This window comes from Moschus berezovskii, chromosome 6, assembly GCF_049115385.1.
Source record: "Moschus berezovskii isolate FMDL1 chromosome 6, NW_MosBer_1.0, whole genome shotgun sequence".
In the NCBI taxonomy this organism is placed as follows: Eukaryota; Metazoa; Chordata; class Mammalia; order Artiodactyla; family Moschidae; genus Moschus; species Moschus berezovskii.
This window is the reverse complement of record NC_142465.1, coordinates 112818851-112837746: the sequence shown is the minus strand read 5'-3', so window position 1 is coordinate 112837746 and position 18896 is coordinate 112818851. Positions and strand designations below refer to the sequence as shown.

The 18896-nt window shown below is 53.1% G+C and overlaps 1 protein-coding gene across 2 annotated transcripts in view; it reads right to left on the bottom strand.

Moving 5' to 3' along the window:
* Positions 1 to 4178: 4178 nt before the first annotated feature.
* The window catches only part of CECR2 (CECR2 histone acetyl-lysine reader), a 113446-nt gene continuing 98728 nt past the window's right edge, over positions 4179 to 18896 (bottom strand). For both annotated transcript variants that reach the window (XM_055396499.2, XM_055396501.2), the window contains 11 exons: positions 17091 to 17244; positions 14499 to 14628; positions 14180 to 14217; positions 14002 to 14093; positions 13685 to 13811; positions 12906 to 13195; positions 12319 to 12447; positions 11361 to 12189; positions 6899 to 8249; positions 5594 to 5705; positions 4179 to 5129 (listed from right to left, as the gene is read on the bottom strand). In XM_055396499.2, the coding sequence (XP_055252474.2) occupies positions 5124 to 5129; positions 5594 to 5705; positions 6899 to 8249; positions 11361 to 12189; positions 12319 to 12447; positions 12906 to 13195; positions 13685 to 13811; positions 14002 to 14093; positions 14180 to 14217; positions 14499 to 14628; positions 17091 to 17244 (3258 nt within the window). In that variant the 3' untranslated portion in view covers positions 4179 to 5123. The remainder of the gene's footprint in view (positions 5130 to 5593; positions 5706 to 6898; positions 8250 to 11360; positions 12190 to 12318; positions 12448 to 12905; positions 13196 to 13684; positions 13812 to 14001; positions 14094 to 14179; positions 14218 to 14498; positions 14629 to 17090; positions 17245 to 18896) is intronic.

The following is an 18896-nucleotide window of genomic DNA, read 5'->3' as shown; positions in this document are numbered from 1 at the left end:
GAGAAGTGACATCGTAGTTCCTGGGGCTGGGATGCAACGTGCTTTTCTCCTGCCGATTCAAGCCTTGGACATGCTCCAAGGGACCAACTGCAGGGCTCTCAAAAACAGCCGTCATCCTGCCACCCTCTGTCTGGAAGAAGCTTCAGACCCAAGCTCTGAGGAGCGGGCAGTGTTTTTCCAAACTGAAAGACTTCTTGAAGGCAGCCGCGTGGTACCCGCATCACCCTGAACGCCAAGGGACGGGTGCAGAACACCACAGCTGCCTTCCTGGCTAGTCTCTCACAGTCCATCTCTCACTGAAGAGTTTGGTTAAAATCAACCAAGGCAACAAACAGTGAACCTGGCAGAAGGGGAACAAAACTAGTACAACCTGAGACCCAAATACATAAATATGGAAATAATAAAAAACCCAAAGGAAAACCACAAGGCCATGAGAAAGACTGGGGGGCCCAGCGTCTGGGGCAGGGGAGAGCCTGGGCCCGCAGCCCAGAGGCATTCCTCTCAGAGGTCTCTCCAGAAGGGTTCAGGGTGAAGGTCGCCTCTGAGGGTCAAGCCCTGGGGGAATCTCATGCTAGAGGTGCTCCCCATTTATAAAACTCAGCCACCTTTCCTCCCAGAGACGAAAGCCACTGCTATTCAATACGAGGAAATCTCTGCATGTTTCCAGACATCAAATGGCAAGCTCCACCAGAACTGAGACCAACCCACTCTTCACTCATGACTGGCTTCCTGTCTCTTCCCTGGTTCCTCCCCACCAGCTTCCATTTCTTATTCCAATCTGAAGCAAGCAAGGGTGTTGGGGATGGTACAACCAGGGCTTAAAAAGTGTAAAGGTCAAACAGTAATTCTGAAAATGGGGTGGATTAACTAACACATTCCATTGAACCAGACTCCAGAGCAGACCAGTGGAAGACACTGTTTTGGTCTCAAGGAGACAGACCTGGGAAACATACCCTGAGGGACTCAGCTAATCTCTGGCTAAAACTATCAGAACATTCTGGCCTTCGGTAAGGGATTCCAGTCACAGTGTGAGACGGTGCAGTTGGGAATCCAAAAGTCTGAACCAAACTGTACTACCTGTGTTTAGGGTGTGGTTCTAGTCCACACCGGCCCACTCGTCAGGACAGCGAAGGGGGCCAGGGTCCTCGATGCCTGCCCCCCACTCCCCCAACCCCACCCACTGGCCAAGGAGACTCAGAATCAAGTGAGACAAACACTCCAGCTGGCTTCATGTCAAAATCGAGGTTTACTCATGACGTCCACCTGATAAGAAGGTGGCCAATTTCTCCTCCCCCACCCCCAACAACAAAACCCCTCCCAGAGCACGCTGCCATTCACAGGGCTTCGGCCCTGCCGGAGCTGCCCACTACCCTCCCGGGCCCAGCAGCATGTTACCTACGGGCCCAGCAGCACGTTACCTATGGGCCCCAGCGCGGGTGTCGGCGAGGTGGGATTTGTGCCCGGGCGTGGGCAGTGAGGGCGTCCCTGGGGCCCACACGCCTAGCTAGGCAGTGTGTACAATCCCCACGCTGCTGAGGCCTGCCAGCCAGCAATTCTCCACAGAGCACACCCGATCACTCTCGCAGGGCCTACCACACCCGCTCCCCACAATCCACATGGGGCCCTCTCTGGATGGCGGCACTGGGCCTCACTCAAACCTCTGTCCTGGTGGGACTTTGCCTCAATGATAAAAGATGACAGTGACGCGGGACACACACAACTCACACATCACCCTGCTCTTTTAAGAATGTACTTTATACAAAATAACCAATTCATATGGAAATAAATCTACAGACCTCCAAGGATCAAAAAGATTTTTTAAAAGTTGTTTTAAAAAATTACCCAACACACAGTATAGCACTAAGTACTGAGGTAAGTGTGGCTCTCAGTGAAACGGGATCAGCAGACCAGACAAAATACACACAATATAAAAATAAATAGCATTCCCCTCCCAGTACTGGCCAGGACCACGCACAGGAATCCGCAGCAGGAGAGCGGGCGTGGACCCAGCTGGGAACAGTGTTCAGCCCCTCACTTCCGGGCCCACCACCCTTTCCAAACACACAGGACACTCAGCTGGTTAAGAGGCTTTTCCATATCAGTCACCAGGGCTCAGCGAGGGAGAGACCAGGGGGCCGATACCACTGACCATCTGCTCAGCCAGAGCCCATGAAGCACAGGAGGATGGAGCAGCTGGAGGTCAGGCTCGCACCTGCCTCACATGAGGACACAGCAGGGAAGGCCCAGCACCCCAGTGAGAGTCCAGACCCAGAACAGGAGGAACCAAGTCTCAGTTGAGGGCTCAGCCCCTGGCAGGGGAACCTGCACCCCGGCGGAGGCTAAACAGCCTGACTCCCACACGCCCCGCTCTCCGTGGAGGGCACCTTCCCCTGGGCTCTGACGCGCTGGCTGCAGCCGCTCTCTGAGTGTCCCTGCCTCGGGGCTGCTGACTGAGGGATCCTGGGAGAATCCAAACCAGGACCTAAGAGCCATGTGTGTGGCTGAGACGGAAACTTTCAAAAAGCGAGAAAACCCTGAGTCCGCGCGGCCCACTCCTGGAACTGGCAGGAACCGGCAGGACCGGCACAAGTCACAAGGACGCTCCCGGGGTCTGGGGGCCAAGCTGGCCGTGGGCTGAAGGCTCTCCGTCCACACGAAAGTCGGCCTTCTGAGAGTCACCCGGCTCTGCCCATGGAGGACGCCCTGCAGACAACAGGCACGAGGGCCCCCCAGTAAGGCAGATGGACACAGCAGCACTAGTCTCACTTTAAAGGCGGGACAAGAAAAGTGTTCAGAACAGGAATCCACGCATCTGTTGTCACTCGATCTCCACCTGTCTTCAGCCTAATAAATTTTAGCCAAGAGCTCTTCTTAAAGGAAGGGAAAAAATTCAAGGCCAGAAACATTCCATAAAGGCTCCTGTTTTCTCTCTGGATCTTTTCTCTCTCCTGGGTCTGGGGAAGACGGTTTCTAACATAAAGACTCCAAGGTGAGCAGTGGACAGGAGTCCTCCAGGTCCCAGACAGGTGGCAGCAGTCCCAGGGGAAGCCCCCGCCCCAGGGGAAGGACCTCCTCCCAAGCTAGTTCTGGTCGGGAAGAGTGCAAGGGCCCTGAACGGGGCTGGCCCTGTGGCGCAACGCAGAGTGGACCCGCACTCCCAGCAGGGCTCCCCAGCGCTTGGCCTCTCTGTTCACCCAGAAGGGAGGCTCTGGGGCAGCGGGAGACGGGGTCAGGGCTGGGGGCCGAGCCACCAGAGGGCTGTGCATGGTGGATGGACAGAACGGGCAGGATTGCCATAGTTGTCCTGGCCCTACCCCACCCTGGTTCTGCTCAAGGCAAGGGTGCCTGAGGCCTTGCACCCAAGCCAGCTTCCACACTGGCCGGAGCAGGCTCTGAGCCGGGAACAGAGGAAGGGGCCACAGACTCCCCTCCCAGCTGATTCACAGACACACACAGAGCCCGAGTGTGCCAAGCATGTTCCCTCACTGCTTGAGAGCAAAGCTGGATCTGTCCACGACCCTTCCCCATCCTTCCCAAATGGTGATGCTGACGTCCCCACCTTGAACCACATCATGCCCATGACAGGGCTCCAACAAGAACCAGAATCCAATGAGAACACAGCCCCCAACCTCGCCCCACTTGAAAGCACGCCAAATTTAAAGTTTAAATGAGTCTGTTAAAAACAAAAATCGTGTTTCTGCGCAAGTCTGGAAGGCGCCTACGTTCCCAGCACTCCCCCTGCCCGAGCTCAGCATCTGGGCGACTGGAGCTGGCGCTGGTCTCCGCGGGTTTGCTCCAGCTTCAGCAAGGACACTGGGGCTGGGTGGAAGGTTCTCTTGGCCCCTCACACAGCTGAATTTATAAGAACAAGCGCAATCAACCAATTTTTTCTGCAGGCTTTCCTACCATCTCAAAGTCATGCTTAAAAACACGCTATTTTTACAAAGACCTGTGACTTCAGCCTATCTCCCTTCAGTTGTTTCCTCCTTTGCTTTTGTGGGATATTCAAAAGCTTAAAACAGGAGTCCTAACTTTGGTGGCATCTCAGCTAAACTCAAAGAATGTTAAACAGGGAGAATCCAGTGTCGCTTGCTTCTAAAACCATAATAAAGTAACTGAATACTGTAAAACTGTTTCCTATCACAGACAAGTAACTTCAAGAACTTGTTCTTGACAGCTATTTTAAATCACCATGACTTATTTTACTATATTCACATAAAATGGATAAAAACTATATATACTGAAATATTCCTAAATTCAAGCTGTAAATCTATAGGATACATTTTTCCTATTAAAAGCTGTGCAGCTTCTTTATTGACACTAAACATATACAAACCTGAGTAGTCACTGCCACACACTGTGATTTGTGCAGGAAGCTTGTGACGCCTTCCAGACCACAGTCCCGGCAGGTCTGTGACAGGACACGCCACCGCACCTTCCAACGAGCAAATGCTCCTGATACTGGTTTACACCTATCTGGCGAGCAGCTGGCCAGCCAGGAGGGGCACTGCTATCTCAGACCATGACCTGGGTGCCAGGCAAGCGGGGGTGGGGTGGGGCGCCAGGTGAGGTGGCTGCCTGAGGGGAAGAGCCGTCAGAGGAACAGCAGCGGCCAGGTGTGCCCCTCCTGCAGCCCCCCAAGAGTGAGTGGGAAAGGGCTGTAAACACAGGGGGTCAGCAGGGCTGTGAGCCCACTGGCCAGACTCTATCCCCATCACCCGCCCTCCCCGCTGTATGTACAATACATTCACCACTGACAGAAATCATCATAAAGGCAACATGAAAACTCTGTAAACTGGACCCAGCTCCAAACACACCCACACGAGTAGTCCTGTCCCCAGACGGCTACCTGAGTGCAGCTGCCATGACAGCCCACCAGCACCGCCCCCAGGTCAGGATGGTCTTCCCTGAAACAAGGGTCCCAGGGCCTGGAGAAACCACCAGAGTCCAGCCTGTCTGGTCTCCACTTTGGCCCCGGACTTTGCGAGCATGTGAGTCGTGAGGAGGGGCGTCCAGGCTTCAGGCCACACACAACATGACGCTGGTGGCAGGAGAGGTGGGTGGCGCCGGGCCCGTTCTCCACTTGCAGCTCTGTTTCCCCTGGGGCTTGTCTCCTCCTGGGACTAGCTCTGAGAGAAGCAAAATACAGACAGTTTCAGCGAAACTTACACGTGTTAACTGTTAAAAACAACAAAGCCAACACACACACTCATCCCATCTAGGAAAATGGCCCAAATTCTGCTTCGCTGGGCAGTCCTGCCAGGTGTAGTTTCTGAGACTTGGACCCTGACTCAGTCCAGTGGCCAAGGACTGCTGCCTCCAGGGAGACCGGGGATGGGGGTGGGGGAACCCGACTCTTCCAGACGATGTAGACAAGGAGTCACATCACGGGAGCCAGTCTGGGGAAGGAAATCTAACCCATCGCAGAGCTGGTGCCTGGGACAGGAATAAGGGGCTGGCAGGGTGGGAAGGAGCTGCTCCAGAGGCCCTCTGGCCACACGGCCCACAGGACACAACCCCTTTCCAAGCACACCCCCTGGAGCCACAGCTGCCGGAAACCACACGGACAGCTCTCAATGTCCACCATTCTGACCTGATCGAGTGGAAGCGTTGGGGGCTTCTGAGGGGGCAGCTCCTCCTGCGATGCCGTTGGTGCCGGCGTCTTTGGGAACGAGGGCCGGGACGGGACCGAGGGCCCCTGCAGTCTAGAGACATTAGGAAGGAACAGTCAGGAATGCATTGCATGTGATGTCCTCAGTACAAAGGAAAAGGCGCACAGCCCCACCTGGACCAACTGAGGGAGTGACCCCCTGACCCAGGGACTGCCACGTGAGGCAGCAAAGACATGCCTGATGCCACCTACACAGTGCTCCTGACAAAGGTGTTCACTCTGACTCTTAGATATGAGGAAACAATGAGAAGAAGCCAGAGCCTGGGGCGCTCTGTCTTTGAAAAACAAAGAATGCAAAGTCAATGTTGTAAATTACTGAGCAGGCACAGCACCCAAATGTAGCCACGAACTGTGACTGGATCCTGAATGGGGAAAAATCAGAACAAAACAGAGAAACAGCTACAAGGACACTCCAGGGGCAACTGGAGACATCAGACAGTGCCTCCATCAGAGCGCTCACACCACGTCCCCGGCCAGGGTAGGGTCTAGGCTGCACCAGGAGGACGCCCTCAGCTAGGAGACACACCAAAAAGGCTCAGAAGAGAAGGCGAAGAACAGACAGGAGACATGCCAGACGTTCAGAGAGGGGTGAGCACACGCAGAGGGAAGGTCCTCAAGCCAGGTACTGGGGGCTGTGACAACCCGGGGGGCACTCGGGTTCTCACTGGGGCTAGGGGGACCAGGTGGGCACTCGGATTCTCAGGGTGGTCTGTGCTGCTTTATGATAGGGCTTCCCAACCTTGACCTGGAGACTCCCTGGATCTCAGTCGTCTCATGGCCTCAAGACACAACTACTAGAATTATCAGGGAGTAGTATGTGGCCAAGTCTGGCTCTGGATACACCGAGTTTTCATTCCATATCAGTAGAGAAATGAATGGTGAGGGGTGAGACTAAGATACCACCCATGACTACCCACCCGGATCTGAGACCCCCTCTCCCTGGCCAAAGTCTGCCCACAGCCCCAGAACTCTGGCCATTAGGTGTCTAAAACCTAACCCAACAGCACTGAAATGCCAATTCACTTTCACGAAGAAAAAAATACCACACACAAAACTGGGTTCTAATGCCAGTGCTTTCCCAGTAAGCCCCAAGCACAAAACCCACACGCTCCTCCTGGACCCAGACCACCCAAGTCGGTCTTTCATTCCCAAACCCGCTTCTCTTTGGGAGACTAGCAACTACTCTGCTTCTTCCTGTAGAAAAAAGGCATGCAGTTGCAGCCTTACCCGGACGGTCTGTACATCTCCTGGAAGGACGCCCTCACCCCATTTCCGGGGCCCATCTGCTCCATCATCACGGCCTGGAAGTGGCCCAGGCCCTCCTCAGGGTAGCGGTAGAGGGGGCACTCGGGGGACAGGCCGTTGGGCTGCGCCGCCACTGGGCGGTGAGGTGGGTGAGTAGCCGAGGGGGAGGCGTAAGCCCTGGGCTGGAAATGCGTGGCCGGCCGCTGTGGGGGGTAAGGCGGCCCGGTGGGCAGCATCACTGCGTGTGGGGGGAAGGCGGGCGAACCGAAGGCCATGCCCGGGCCGAGTGGGGCCGGGGGTGCGCCGTAGAGACACTCGCTGGCTGACAGGGAGCCCTGCCGCCTGGCAGCCGCATTGTGGTTATCCAAGTCCAGGAACTCTTTGGGGCTCTCTGGCTGCTCCACAGACTCATCCTGCTTGCCCTCGGGGCCGGGGTTCTGCCCCTCAGCCGTCTTGGCAGCCACGGCATCCACCCGTGTGGGCGAAGTTAAGGCAGCGCTCAGAGCTTCCACCGCGTCGACCCGCGTTGGGGGGGTTAAGGCAGCACTTAGCGCCTCGCAGCCCTGCAGCCCGGTCACAGCGCTCTTGTCGGGGAAGAGAGGCCTGGCAGGGGCGGGCTGAGCTGGTGGGGGCCCGCTCGGGCTTACAGGGGCTGCGAGGTGTCTCGGCCAGTCTGAGAAGCCCTGTGGACACGAGTAGTAAGGAGTCCGCGGGTAGTGGTGGTAGGAAGGCTGCGGTGGTGGCTGGTAGGGATACCGCATGCCCTGGTGAGGGCGGTACTGAGGGAAGACTCCAGAACGAGGGCCATGAGACTGAAATGCCTGAGGGGGAAAGGGTGGAGGGTGCGGGGCGGGAGGCTTGCCCCCCATCACAGGACCCACAGCCTGCAGGCCTGGGCCTACATGGTACCGTGTGGTGGAGCTGGGGAACTCCAAGCCGGGCGTGTACAGAGGGGAGCACGCAGGTTCTGCAGGGGGCCCAGCCTCGGGTGGCACCCTGCTCTTGCCCTCAGACCCACACGGGGAGGATTCTACCCGCAGTCCGTTTTCGGGCAGCGGCCCCAGGTCTGCCAGGGTGCACGCCTGGGTGGGTGGGCTGGCGAAGCCGCTCCCTGAGAGCCAGGCAGACCTAACCGTGCTCGCTGGGCAGCCGTCCCCAGGTTCTGAGGACTCCGGCCTGAGCTCCGTGCCCTCTGGGCCCCTTCCTTGGGGTGAGCTCCGCCTGGCAAAGTCGGCCTGCAGAGGGGGCGCAGGGTGAGGTAGCTGCTTGAGGAACGCCCCCTCTGAAGCACCGACACTTGCTGGTCTCTCCTCGAGCCCGGGCAAGGGATCCGCTGCAAGGAAAGCAGAGACAAAGTCACACCTGGCAGGCTGAAACCCCAGCACACAACAGGAACAGGCGGTCAAGATGATGACGACATGCCCCCCACCCCGCCCACCATTGGACAAGTAAGGGGCTGTGATCTGTGTGCCCAACTCCAAGGAGGCAGAGGGTGCACTGGCTGACGTGCAGGCTGGCTGGGAGGCATCGCCTTGACAGTGAGGAGGAGGGATCAGGCCTGAGGACGCTGGGAAAGCCGGATCCCGACAGGATCCTGCAGTCAGGACACCCACCCAGGGGAGTACGAACAGGACTAGATGAAAATTTGCTAAATGAATGACAACACCGCCGTGCCTGGGTTTTCTGAAAATAAGACATGGACAGTGTATAACACTCAAAGGGCATCTTCAAGGAATTACAGAAATTTAATAAACAATCATGAACCTACTGAACTCAAACGCTTAATTACAGACTCAGAATTCTTTACCTTGCTATTGTTTTTGGCCATCAATGCGTCTTATTATTATGATCTCTCAGGGAGGGCAGAGATGTTGCCCAATGGTATAAAATAGGATTCTGGTCAGAGCTTAGAGACAAGATCAAGAATTCAGACCTTTAAGATCAACTAGGGCTGCTGGCTCCTGAAAATCTAACACTGGCTTTAAAGATCACAGGTACAAGCTGCACAAGAATGATGATGCACTTTTCATTATTCAGTCAACAAAAAACATGCCAACGCCTTACAGACACAGAAATAAATGCAAAATGGCTTAAAGACATGACACCATAAAACTCCTGCAAGAAAACATAAGCAAAACATTCTCCGACATAAACTGCCAAAGGCCAGTCTTCCAAGGCAGTAGAAATTAAAGCAAAAATTAAAAAGTGGGACCTAATAAAACTTGCAAGCTTTTGTACAACAAAGGAAACCATAAACGAAATGGAAAGACTATCTACGAACTGGAAGAATATAGCTGCAAATGATGAGACCAGCAAGGACTTAATCTCCAAAATATACAAGCAGCTCATACAACTCAACCAAAAAACAAACCCAATCAAAATATGGGCAGAAGACCTAAATACACATTTCTTCAATTAAGACATACAGATAGCCAAGAGGCCAAGATAAAAAGCTGTTCATCATCACTGAACTAGAGAAATGCAAATTTAAACCACAATGAGGTATCAACTCACACCAGTCAGAATGGACGCCACTAGAAAGTCTACAAATAACAAACAGTGGAGAGGGTGTGGAGAAAGGGAACCCTCTTACCTGCTGGTGGAAATATAAATTGGTACAGACACTATGGAGAACAGTGTGGAGATTCCTTAAAAAACTAAACACAGAGTTAACGTATGATCCTACAATCCCACTCCTGGGCATGTATTTGCAGAAAGTAAGTAAGTGTTAGCCACCAGTCATGCCCGACTCTTTGCGACCCCATGGACTGCAGCCCACCAGGCTCCTCTCTCCATGAGATTTTCCAGGCAAGGATACTGGAGTGGGTTGCCATTTCCTTCTCCAGGGGATCTTCCCAACCCAGGGATCAAACCCAGGTCTCCTGCACTGCAGGCAGATTCTTTACCAACTGAGCTACAAGGAATGCCCTTTGTAGAAAACCGTAATTCAAAAAGATACATGCACCCCAATGTTCACTGCAGCACTACTTACAACATCCAAGACATGGAAACAACTTAGATGTCTATCAGTACATGAATGCATAAAGATGTGGTCCACATATACTGTGGAACATTACTCGGTCATATAAAAGAATGAAATAATGCTATTTGCAACAACACGGATGGACCTAGAGATTACATACTAAATGAAGTAAATCAGAAAGAGAGAAATGTATGGTATCACTTATATGTGGGATTTAAAATATGACACAGATGAAGTTATCTATGACACAGAGACAGACTCGCAGACATAGAGAACACACTTGTGACTGTCAAGAAAAAGGGTGGGTAGGAGAGCGACGGACAAGGAGATTGGGGTTGGCAGATACAAACTATTATATATACAGAATGGATAAACAAGGTCTGACTTCAGCACAGAGAAATAACATTCAGCATCCTGAGACAAACCATAATAGAAAAGAATATGGAAAAGAATGTTTATATGTGTAACTGTATCACTCTGCTGTACAGCAATATGAATGAGCACAACACTGTAGATCAGCTACACTTCATTAAGAAAAAATAAAACGCAAACAAAACAACACAAACATCATGGCAACTAAGCAGACTGCTCCTGAGACTCTTCCTCTAAAGCTCTGAATTCCAGTCACATCTGAAATCATGCCTGGAAAATCGTGCTGCAGGTGGCATTCACAGACTCAGCCTCCCCTCCAAGAAACCACTAGAAGGGAGTCTGCACTCCTGGCCTTCCACCCAGTTGACAAGGAACCACATCACACTCTGTAGACGCCCAGGTGCCACGGCTCCCACATGGACACAGGCTAGGTGTCCGTCCTCAACCGGCATGAGTCACACAGAGGAAGCCCACCACCTTTCTCTTGCATTTGAGTTTATTACTCTTGTAAACGGCATTTCTAGAACCCTCTTGACGACGTGCCCATCTCATTACTGCTCCCCACCCTCAGTGCACGCAGATGTGGGCCCAATGAGAAAGGCATGCAGAGAACTGGTCCAGGAATAAAGCCCTGAGAATATGTTCCCCGAGGGTCACTTCAGAACAGTCCTTTTCAAGTGGGGCTGGGCGATGCAGAGCTTGGACACACGGATGCCAGGTCCTTTGTTTCGGGTTTGAATCAGTCTCCCCACTTAACAGCTGAATGAAGGCAGATAACCACCTTCGTGCCCTGGGGCTTCCATCCATACAAACAAGAATACTAGTCAAAGTTCCCTCAAAGCTTATTCTGAGAGTGAAGTGAGTAAGCACGGGAAGGCTCAGCACAAGTGGAGACATAGCAAGCGCTTCAGCTGTGCAGCATGGTAACCGCAAATCCTTGGACCGCGGCTGGCTCAACCCAGAGACACTCAAGTGAAAGGGATCGGAGGCCAGTTGAGATTTTGTTTACTAGTCTGCATAAAAAGACGGGTCACTAATTAACAGGGCAGATGGAGGGCGGGGGAAAAGGAGCGCGCATGCACACATTACCTTGGCCGTTCTCAGGCTCCTGCACATCACTGCTGTCCTGTGTCCTCCCAGGGTCCCCCGAGGCAGGCTTGGGGACCACCAGGCCCATGGGTGGGAAAGGGCCAGGCAGGCGGGGGGGTGCAGGCTGGCGGGGGCGGTAAGGCACACCTGGCGGGCACCCACGGGAGGAGAGCTGCTGCATGGCCAGCATCTCAGGGCTGTCCAGCATGGAGTCCCCACCCTGCACGCCCCGCAGAGCCGGGGCCGGCGCTCCAAACAGAGAACCCAGTGCTGGGGCTGCAGGGGGTTGGAGCCGCTGTCCGCCAGGTTTACACGGGGGGTGCAGGTACCCTGAAGGAGGAACGCTGTGAGGTAGGAAGCCGGATTGTTCTGTCCACTGGTTTGGGGGTAGGGGAGGTCTCATCACTCGGGAATCCATCATGTGGCCCAAAGGGCGGGGCTGGTGAGAAGGTCCTGGCCCCATGGGGGGCTTCTCGTCTGGCCCCAAGAGTCCTGGGTTTGCAGCACCGTGGCTCCCATTCCAGACCGCAGAGTGCACTCGGCTCAGGTATTTGTAGGGTCGGTACATGTGGCCGGGAGGGACTTCTGGGCACTCGGAGAAGTCTGGGGGTCGGGCTGGAGCACCCCCGTGCCTGGGAGGAAGGAGCCCTGGCTGGAAATGAGTGGGGGGATACACGCGCCCGTCCTGGCTGGGGCCGCTCATCTGACCAAGTGGCAAGGATCCAGGTCGAGAGCCCATGTCAGCAAGGGAGGCCAGCCCTCCACACGCCAGCTTCTCATCATGGGGGCCACACCCGGGTCCTCGGTGGTGGTTAATTCCAGCTGGAGGCTGGCAACAGAAAAAGGGAAGCTGTGTTAACCCCGTGATTATGGGGACTATGAATTCAATTTACCCTGGGGAGAGACGGTATTTTTGGAATACACCTTTGCACCTGCACGTGCTGAGCAGTCTGCTTACCTGTACCACCAGAGGCGGAGGCTGCGGGCCAGGCCCATGGGCAGGTGGCCCCGGGGCTCCAGAGGAGACAGTGACTTCAGCAGGATCCGACCCTCGGAGAGGACAAAACGCTCCCTGTCCTGCTGGCCTCTGGAGGGCACGGGGCAGAGGCAGGGAGGAGGAGGAGAGAGTACACCCTTCATGTCCTGAAGATCAGGCTCCGGCTCATGGAGGAGCCCCACTGCCCTGGACTATGGAAGGCGGAACCGGGGCTTCCATCCCCACCCTCAGAGCCCCTTCCCCCTGCTCCCCAGGAGAGGTGCATTTATGTACTGGATGTACCCGTGCTTTGACTTACAAGGAGTGAGATGTTAATTCAAATTTTTGCACCACTGAGAATGTGTAGTTAAAATGATTAACAAAAAGGATTTAACACAGATGAAGACTAAATGACAATGGGGGAGAACTTCACACACACCCCAGCCCCCAGTCAGGAGAAACCACTATGGGATGAAGCTGATCCTCGCTGGCTAGCTTGAGAAGAGAGGCTGGCCGGGTCCACCGAGATGTAGGGGCCCAGAGAGGCAGCTGCCGTTTGAGGCACCCACCTGGCCAGGGGGCTGCACGGAGCTGCTCTGACCCGCCCCAGAGGCAGTGGCGCGGCGGCCCAGGGGCAGCGCCTTCCCCCCGTTCTCCGCGGGCTGCCTCCGGCTGGGCGCCTCTGTGTCCCGGGAGCGAGTGCACACGTGGCCGCGCGCACCCCGCCCTCGCCTCTTCTCCCGCCGCTCCTCCTCCCGCAGCCACGGCTCCTCGTCTGTGTCACCGTCCTCCCCAGGAAAGTGCTTTAGCATCGCCCGCTGGAAGCACCTTTCCAGGTTGTCCGACATCTTGGTGTACTCTGTGAGGGACAGAGGTCTCAGCACCCACACCGGGCAGGCCCCCAGACCACCTCCCAACAATCAACTGCGAGTCTGCCAGTCTTCAGTGCCTCCTGCCTTCTAGGGCTACAGACAGGAGACGGGACACAATTTCTGGCCTAAGAAACTGTCCAGCCTGTGTGGCTGGCACAGGGGCCCCAGGACCCCAAACTGGTAAAAATTTAATTCTTCAATGTCAAACTTCAGAAGCATTAAGTACAATCACCGAACCTCCAAGCTTCGGTGCCTGCAGCGACACTGGCTGCGTCACCCAAGGTCTGCCCTATGACTCTACAGCGGTGGGTGAGCAAGGCCCAGGATGACCAGGCCCAGCCCAAGGCTTCAACACACCCTCTCTTCACGGTCCTGAGAAAGGGCTGAACCTGGAGAAATTGCGTTTCCTCGTCTGAAAACGCCTGTTTCTCTTGGCTCTGTTGCTGCTAGAGCCACAGCACCCCTCCTCCACTCACCGCTGCTCTCCCCATTGTATTTTCGACAATTCCTGAACATAGTCTTCATGTCGTTCACAAACTCCTCCTTGGTACAGTATAAACCTCCATTCAGTTTCTTCTCCATGCTTGAAATATCCATGGGGACCTACAACAGGCCACGCTCGTTACTGTCCAGTGGAGGAACAGTGCTTTGTAGTCCCGACACCACTGGGAGCTGTTTGAAAGCCTGGGAGGCGCCCAGCACCCAGCCCTGAGGAGTGCCATCTGATTACACAACAACACAGCCACCACAGAGGCACACACCACAGTCGCACAGCTGACAAGGCCGCCTCTACCTTAATGATCTGGTAGTAGTTAGGGGCATAGGATTCATCCACCGGTTCCAAAAAGGGCCAGGAATCCTTGTGAGCCTTCACCACATCCAGAACTGAGGGGCCAAAGAGAAGAGCAGGGTCAGCACACGCACCTGGGAACACACTCAGTAGAACACAGGCGTGGAGCATGGGAACTGACCTTTGTACATGGCGGTGAAGTCATCATCCAGCTCGAAGCTGCGAATCAGAGAGTGAGAAATCAGCAGTGACTGAGACCCCCTTCTCTCCCCAGTGCCCTAGATTCAACCTGACACACAGCTCTCTGGACTGAGACTTGGAACTGTCCCCAGGAAACCTCTGTAAACCTCTGCTAAGGTAAGTCTGTAACACTGACGACTTCCAGGAAACACGGGGGAGTGAGGGTCAGCACACCCACCCCCTCCCTCATCTACAAAATGACAGCTGACCCGACCCCACCCCAGGCAGGCGAGGAGGGCTAGGAGCCTCTCTGCACTCACGGGTCTCTCGTCCTCTTCTCAGACCGAGGCGGGGACTGGGGGTCCAGGTGGGACAGCTGGGGCGGCAGCGCCTTCCCCTGGGCCAGCAGCCAGGCCCGCTCCTCCCTGAGCCGGCGCCTCTTGGCTCGATCTGCGAGGACACAGAACACAGGCACGTCAGGACTCCACAGGGGAGGCGCGCTCGACTGCACCCCCTGCCGACCTCTCTGTGCTGACAGGAAGGACAGTGCTAGAGAGAAGGCTTTAACAGCCTTCTGTCCTGGGGTCACAGAGGGTGGTCAGGGAAGCAAGCAGGCCCTGGTGGGTAGGGGAAGGAGCAAGAGAGAAGGAAAGCAGGTCAGAAGGAAAAGGGAAGCAGAGGGCCAACAGTCACCCTCGCTGACCACCTCCAGCCCTATCTATGTCGCCCACACAAAGACAGTACCTCCTGCTTAGGACCAGACCTCAATCCAAACATGCAAGGACTGTACAAGCCCTCTGAAGCACTCACACTGGTTACCCTCACTCTGTGCCCTCCCCGCCACACCCACCTCCCCGGCACAGCTGCCCGCCCCCATCCACACCGGTGCATGAGGTGCCAGGGAAGTGAAGAAGCCAGCTGGACAGGCCAGGAGCTGGAAGGGGAGGCATTTTCTGGCTCCCAGACATAACCATGAGAAACACACTTTCCAGTGCATTGCTGGCCTGCTGGCAGAGGGGAAGGAAGAAGCAAGGACTCAGGACACCATCAGAAGGCAAGACACATGACAGAGGGATAGGTGGGAAGGTGCCCAGTGGGAGCAGACACGGCCCGCAGACGCCCGCTCCCACCAAGCTCCCTCTGCTCCAATTTCATGCCCGTGTAGAAATAAACTTGTATGTGTGAGAGAATCTATACCTGCTTTAATTACCAGAGGCATTTTGCTATCAACAACTTTTACTAAAATTGGTTTCTAAGAAAGAGAATGATTTCCAGCTTAAAGAAAAGTAAAACTAAATTAATGAACATCCATGTATCAAACTGTTAAACATTAGGTGTCATGAACTCAACTCAGGATTTCACAACTAGCAACCAGTCAACCGATTCTTCACGTCACCAGAATCACTGTCTGGACACAATCCTCCCCAGGCTTGGGCAAGCCCCGGGGCCCACAGGTGGATGCAGTGTCGGTGCCCCTCCACGGCTACAGCAACTCCTTCACAAGTGATGCTACCACCTCACTCACTCCCACGTCGTGACGTGATGAGTGTAACATGGAATTCTGATGTTTCTGTTTGCCTGTTCCAGACAGAAGTGACCCAATATTTACTACTTGTCAACATGTGGCCAAAAAGTTCCTTTGATTTTTAAGTAAGACATTTTTCATTTGCACCAGGAATTTTATTGATTAATGTATTCTCCATTTTGTTTCATTATTTTCTGCTATTTTTCAGGCAACTTCATTATCCCATCTTCCCAAAACTTTTATCATTTTCAGCAAAGAACTGTTTCAGGTGCCTTTTACAGCCTTCCAGGGAACTGAAATTTTTTAAAGAGAATTTTGTAAAGACCAAAACAAATGGAAATCCAAGGGTGCAATGTTGGATGAAAACAGTGGATGAATCATAACTTCCCAGCCAAGCTGTAACAGTTTTGCCTGGTCATCAAAGAAACATGCAGCCTTGCCTTATCCTGATGGAAGACTATGAGTTTTCTGTTGACTAATTCTGCATGCTTTTTGTCGAGTGCTGCTTTCACGTGGTCAAACTGGGAGCCATACTTGTTGGAATTAATCGTTTGGTTTTCCAGAAGGAGTTTATGACAGAGGACTCCCTTCCGATCCCACGATATACACATCACCTTCTCTGGATGAAGACCAGCCTTGGTGTAGTGCTGAGACTTCCATTTTTCCTTCTCTGTTCTCACTGTGTTCATCCATTCTTTCCCCCACTTTGGTGAGCATCTTTATGAATTATTTTCCTGAGGCTTTAATCTATTTGGAACATCTTCTGTGTCTTCATTTTGCTAGACCCTCTGTGTTGGCTTCTATGCCGCAGATGAACAACCACCTCTCTGTCCTGCAGGCGGAGCCTCATGGAGGAGACCAGCCTTTGTGTTCAGCCCTGCCCAACTCCTGTTCACCTCTCAACCCCCTGTGGTGCTCATCCAGACAGTCTGATGTATTTTAGTAAGTCCCCATAGTTGAGACCACGCAAAGACCTGTCAGTGTCCCAAAGTGAGGTACGTCAGCACCTAGATTCAGGAGGTCGGGTGAGTAAACCTGTGTGACGGTGCCAAGAGGTATGAACCCCAGAGACCACACGTCAGGCGGGATGTGAGGCACCGTGTGCTTGACCACAGCCCCGGCCAGGATGCTGTGCTGTGTATGCTAACAAGTGTGGTACAGGCTACATGAGCGCATTAAAGACACTAAGGGTTCTGAAATCACGATCAAGGTCAGAATGGAGTTAGCCTATTACGAATCAGAAAGCGAGGGCTCATCGTATGATAAGGCCAGATGCAGCCCAGCCGAGAAGGAGGGGCGGAAGGAACCCAGAACAAGGGCAAGGACACTGCAGGGGCAGGCCCCGCGGCCCCCGTGCCCACACCCGGCCCAGCAGAGCCACTCCTACCTTCCACGGCCTTGACCCGCTCCTCCAGCTCCCGCTTCCTCTCCTCCTTCAGCAGCTGCTCCTGCTCCTTCTTCTGCACTGCGAGAAGGATCTGGCGCTCCTCCTCCTCTTCCCGGCACTTCTGCTTCTCTAGCCTGCTGAGCACAGGGGTCTCCTGCGAACAGCCAAGAAGCTCAGTCAACACGTAATAAAGCAAAACCAGGTCTCTGCTCTGAGTAAAGAGTCCACATTTTCTATTCCACACACAGCATTAGATAGCCGGATGACTTCTGCCTTAAATGCAAGTTCATCTTGTCATCTGTGCAATCAACGAATTGAGTACAGACACACACTCACAAGACACAATGGGGAACGAACAGGGGGGAGCTGGTCCCGATGGTCATGCAACCCGGCGTCTCTGGGAGACAACCTTCTGGAAAGGAGGCTAGAGGGGAGAGGAGACACCAATCTCCCCTAAGTAACAAAGAAAGGGGGAGCCAGCACGGACAGCTTCAGTCATCCGCACGCCTCAGAAACTCCTGACTTCTGTACTTTCCTCTACTAATCAAGCAATTTAAAAAAAGGAGGGTTCGGTGGGAAGGTCCACCATTTTGCCTTAAGGAATAGAAAAGAGATGAAGTGACAGCACAGAAATGCACCTGCCTAAAAAATTCAAGGAATGAAAAGATAACCAGGACCAACCACTACCATCAATAGTTTCTGAAAGTCTTACTCTGGGTGTTTCCAAAAGCTCTAGTTCTGAGCCATCTGTAGCCCACAAAACTCAAGCTAGGGCTGAAATCATTATGTTCAGTTTCTTCCCTGGACTTCTGTGCTGATGTGTAAGGTACAGCTTTTTCTTTTTTAAATTATTATTAAAGAGGTTAAGAATTGTTACCTGTAATAACAGAGAATGCCTATAAGATGCACAGATACAGAAAAAGGAATCACGTGTCTGCAAAGGGAAAATGCACATTACACTAGCAAGATCATCAATTATTCCAAGTCAGGTGAAACGAAGTCAGGAATATATTTTTCTTTTCAGTAGAAAGAATATCTAAGAATTTTCTACATAAATATCTTTATTCTGTGGAAATTATACAAGTGGTCTTGACATGGAGAGAAAAAGATGATGGCAGACTGCCATCCAAATGAAAAGTGTTAAGTCGCTCAGTCATGTCTGACTCCTCGTGACCTCATGGACTACAGCCCACCAAGCTCCTCTGTCCATGGGATTCTCCAGGCAAGAATACTACAGTGGGTTGCCATGACCTGCTCCAGGGTGTCTTCCTGACCCAGGGATCAAATACAGGTCTCCTGCATTGCAGGCAGATTCTTCACTGTCTGAGCCAAAAGGGAAGGACATACATATGTATCCATACATACAAAATCATCATTAAACACAGAAACCAATCTGATTGAAATTTTTTACTTTTTAATGGTCCTTAAAACGAGTTTCAATTATCATTTAACTCAAAAATAGAAAGTGCTCTTGCCTAGATAACAGACTAACAGACCTTCTGAAAGTCATTTTTACTGTTCAAATTCTGAGCCTGACTTTAAAAGAGCTGGCTAACAAGGTAAAAATCTTTCAGAGTAAAAGAAGAGAGATGAAATTTTTTTTAAACTATTTTTACTGTACACATGATACTGTAGTCAGTTGTCCAAATAGAATTAAACAAAGTTCCTTGACTTCTAGATCCTATAACCAGAATGGGTGGTCTGCACGGGGTTTGCATGAGCAAGACGTGCTTCCAGAAACGGGGCTGTTGCAGGCATCTCATGGACAAGCCTCCCACTGACAGGGAAGCATCTTGCCACCCTCTG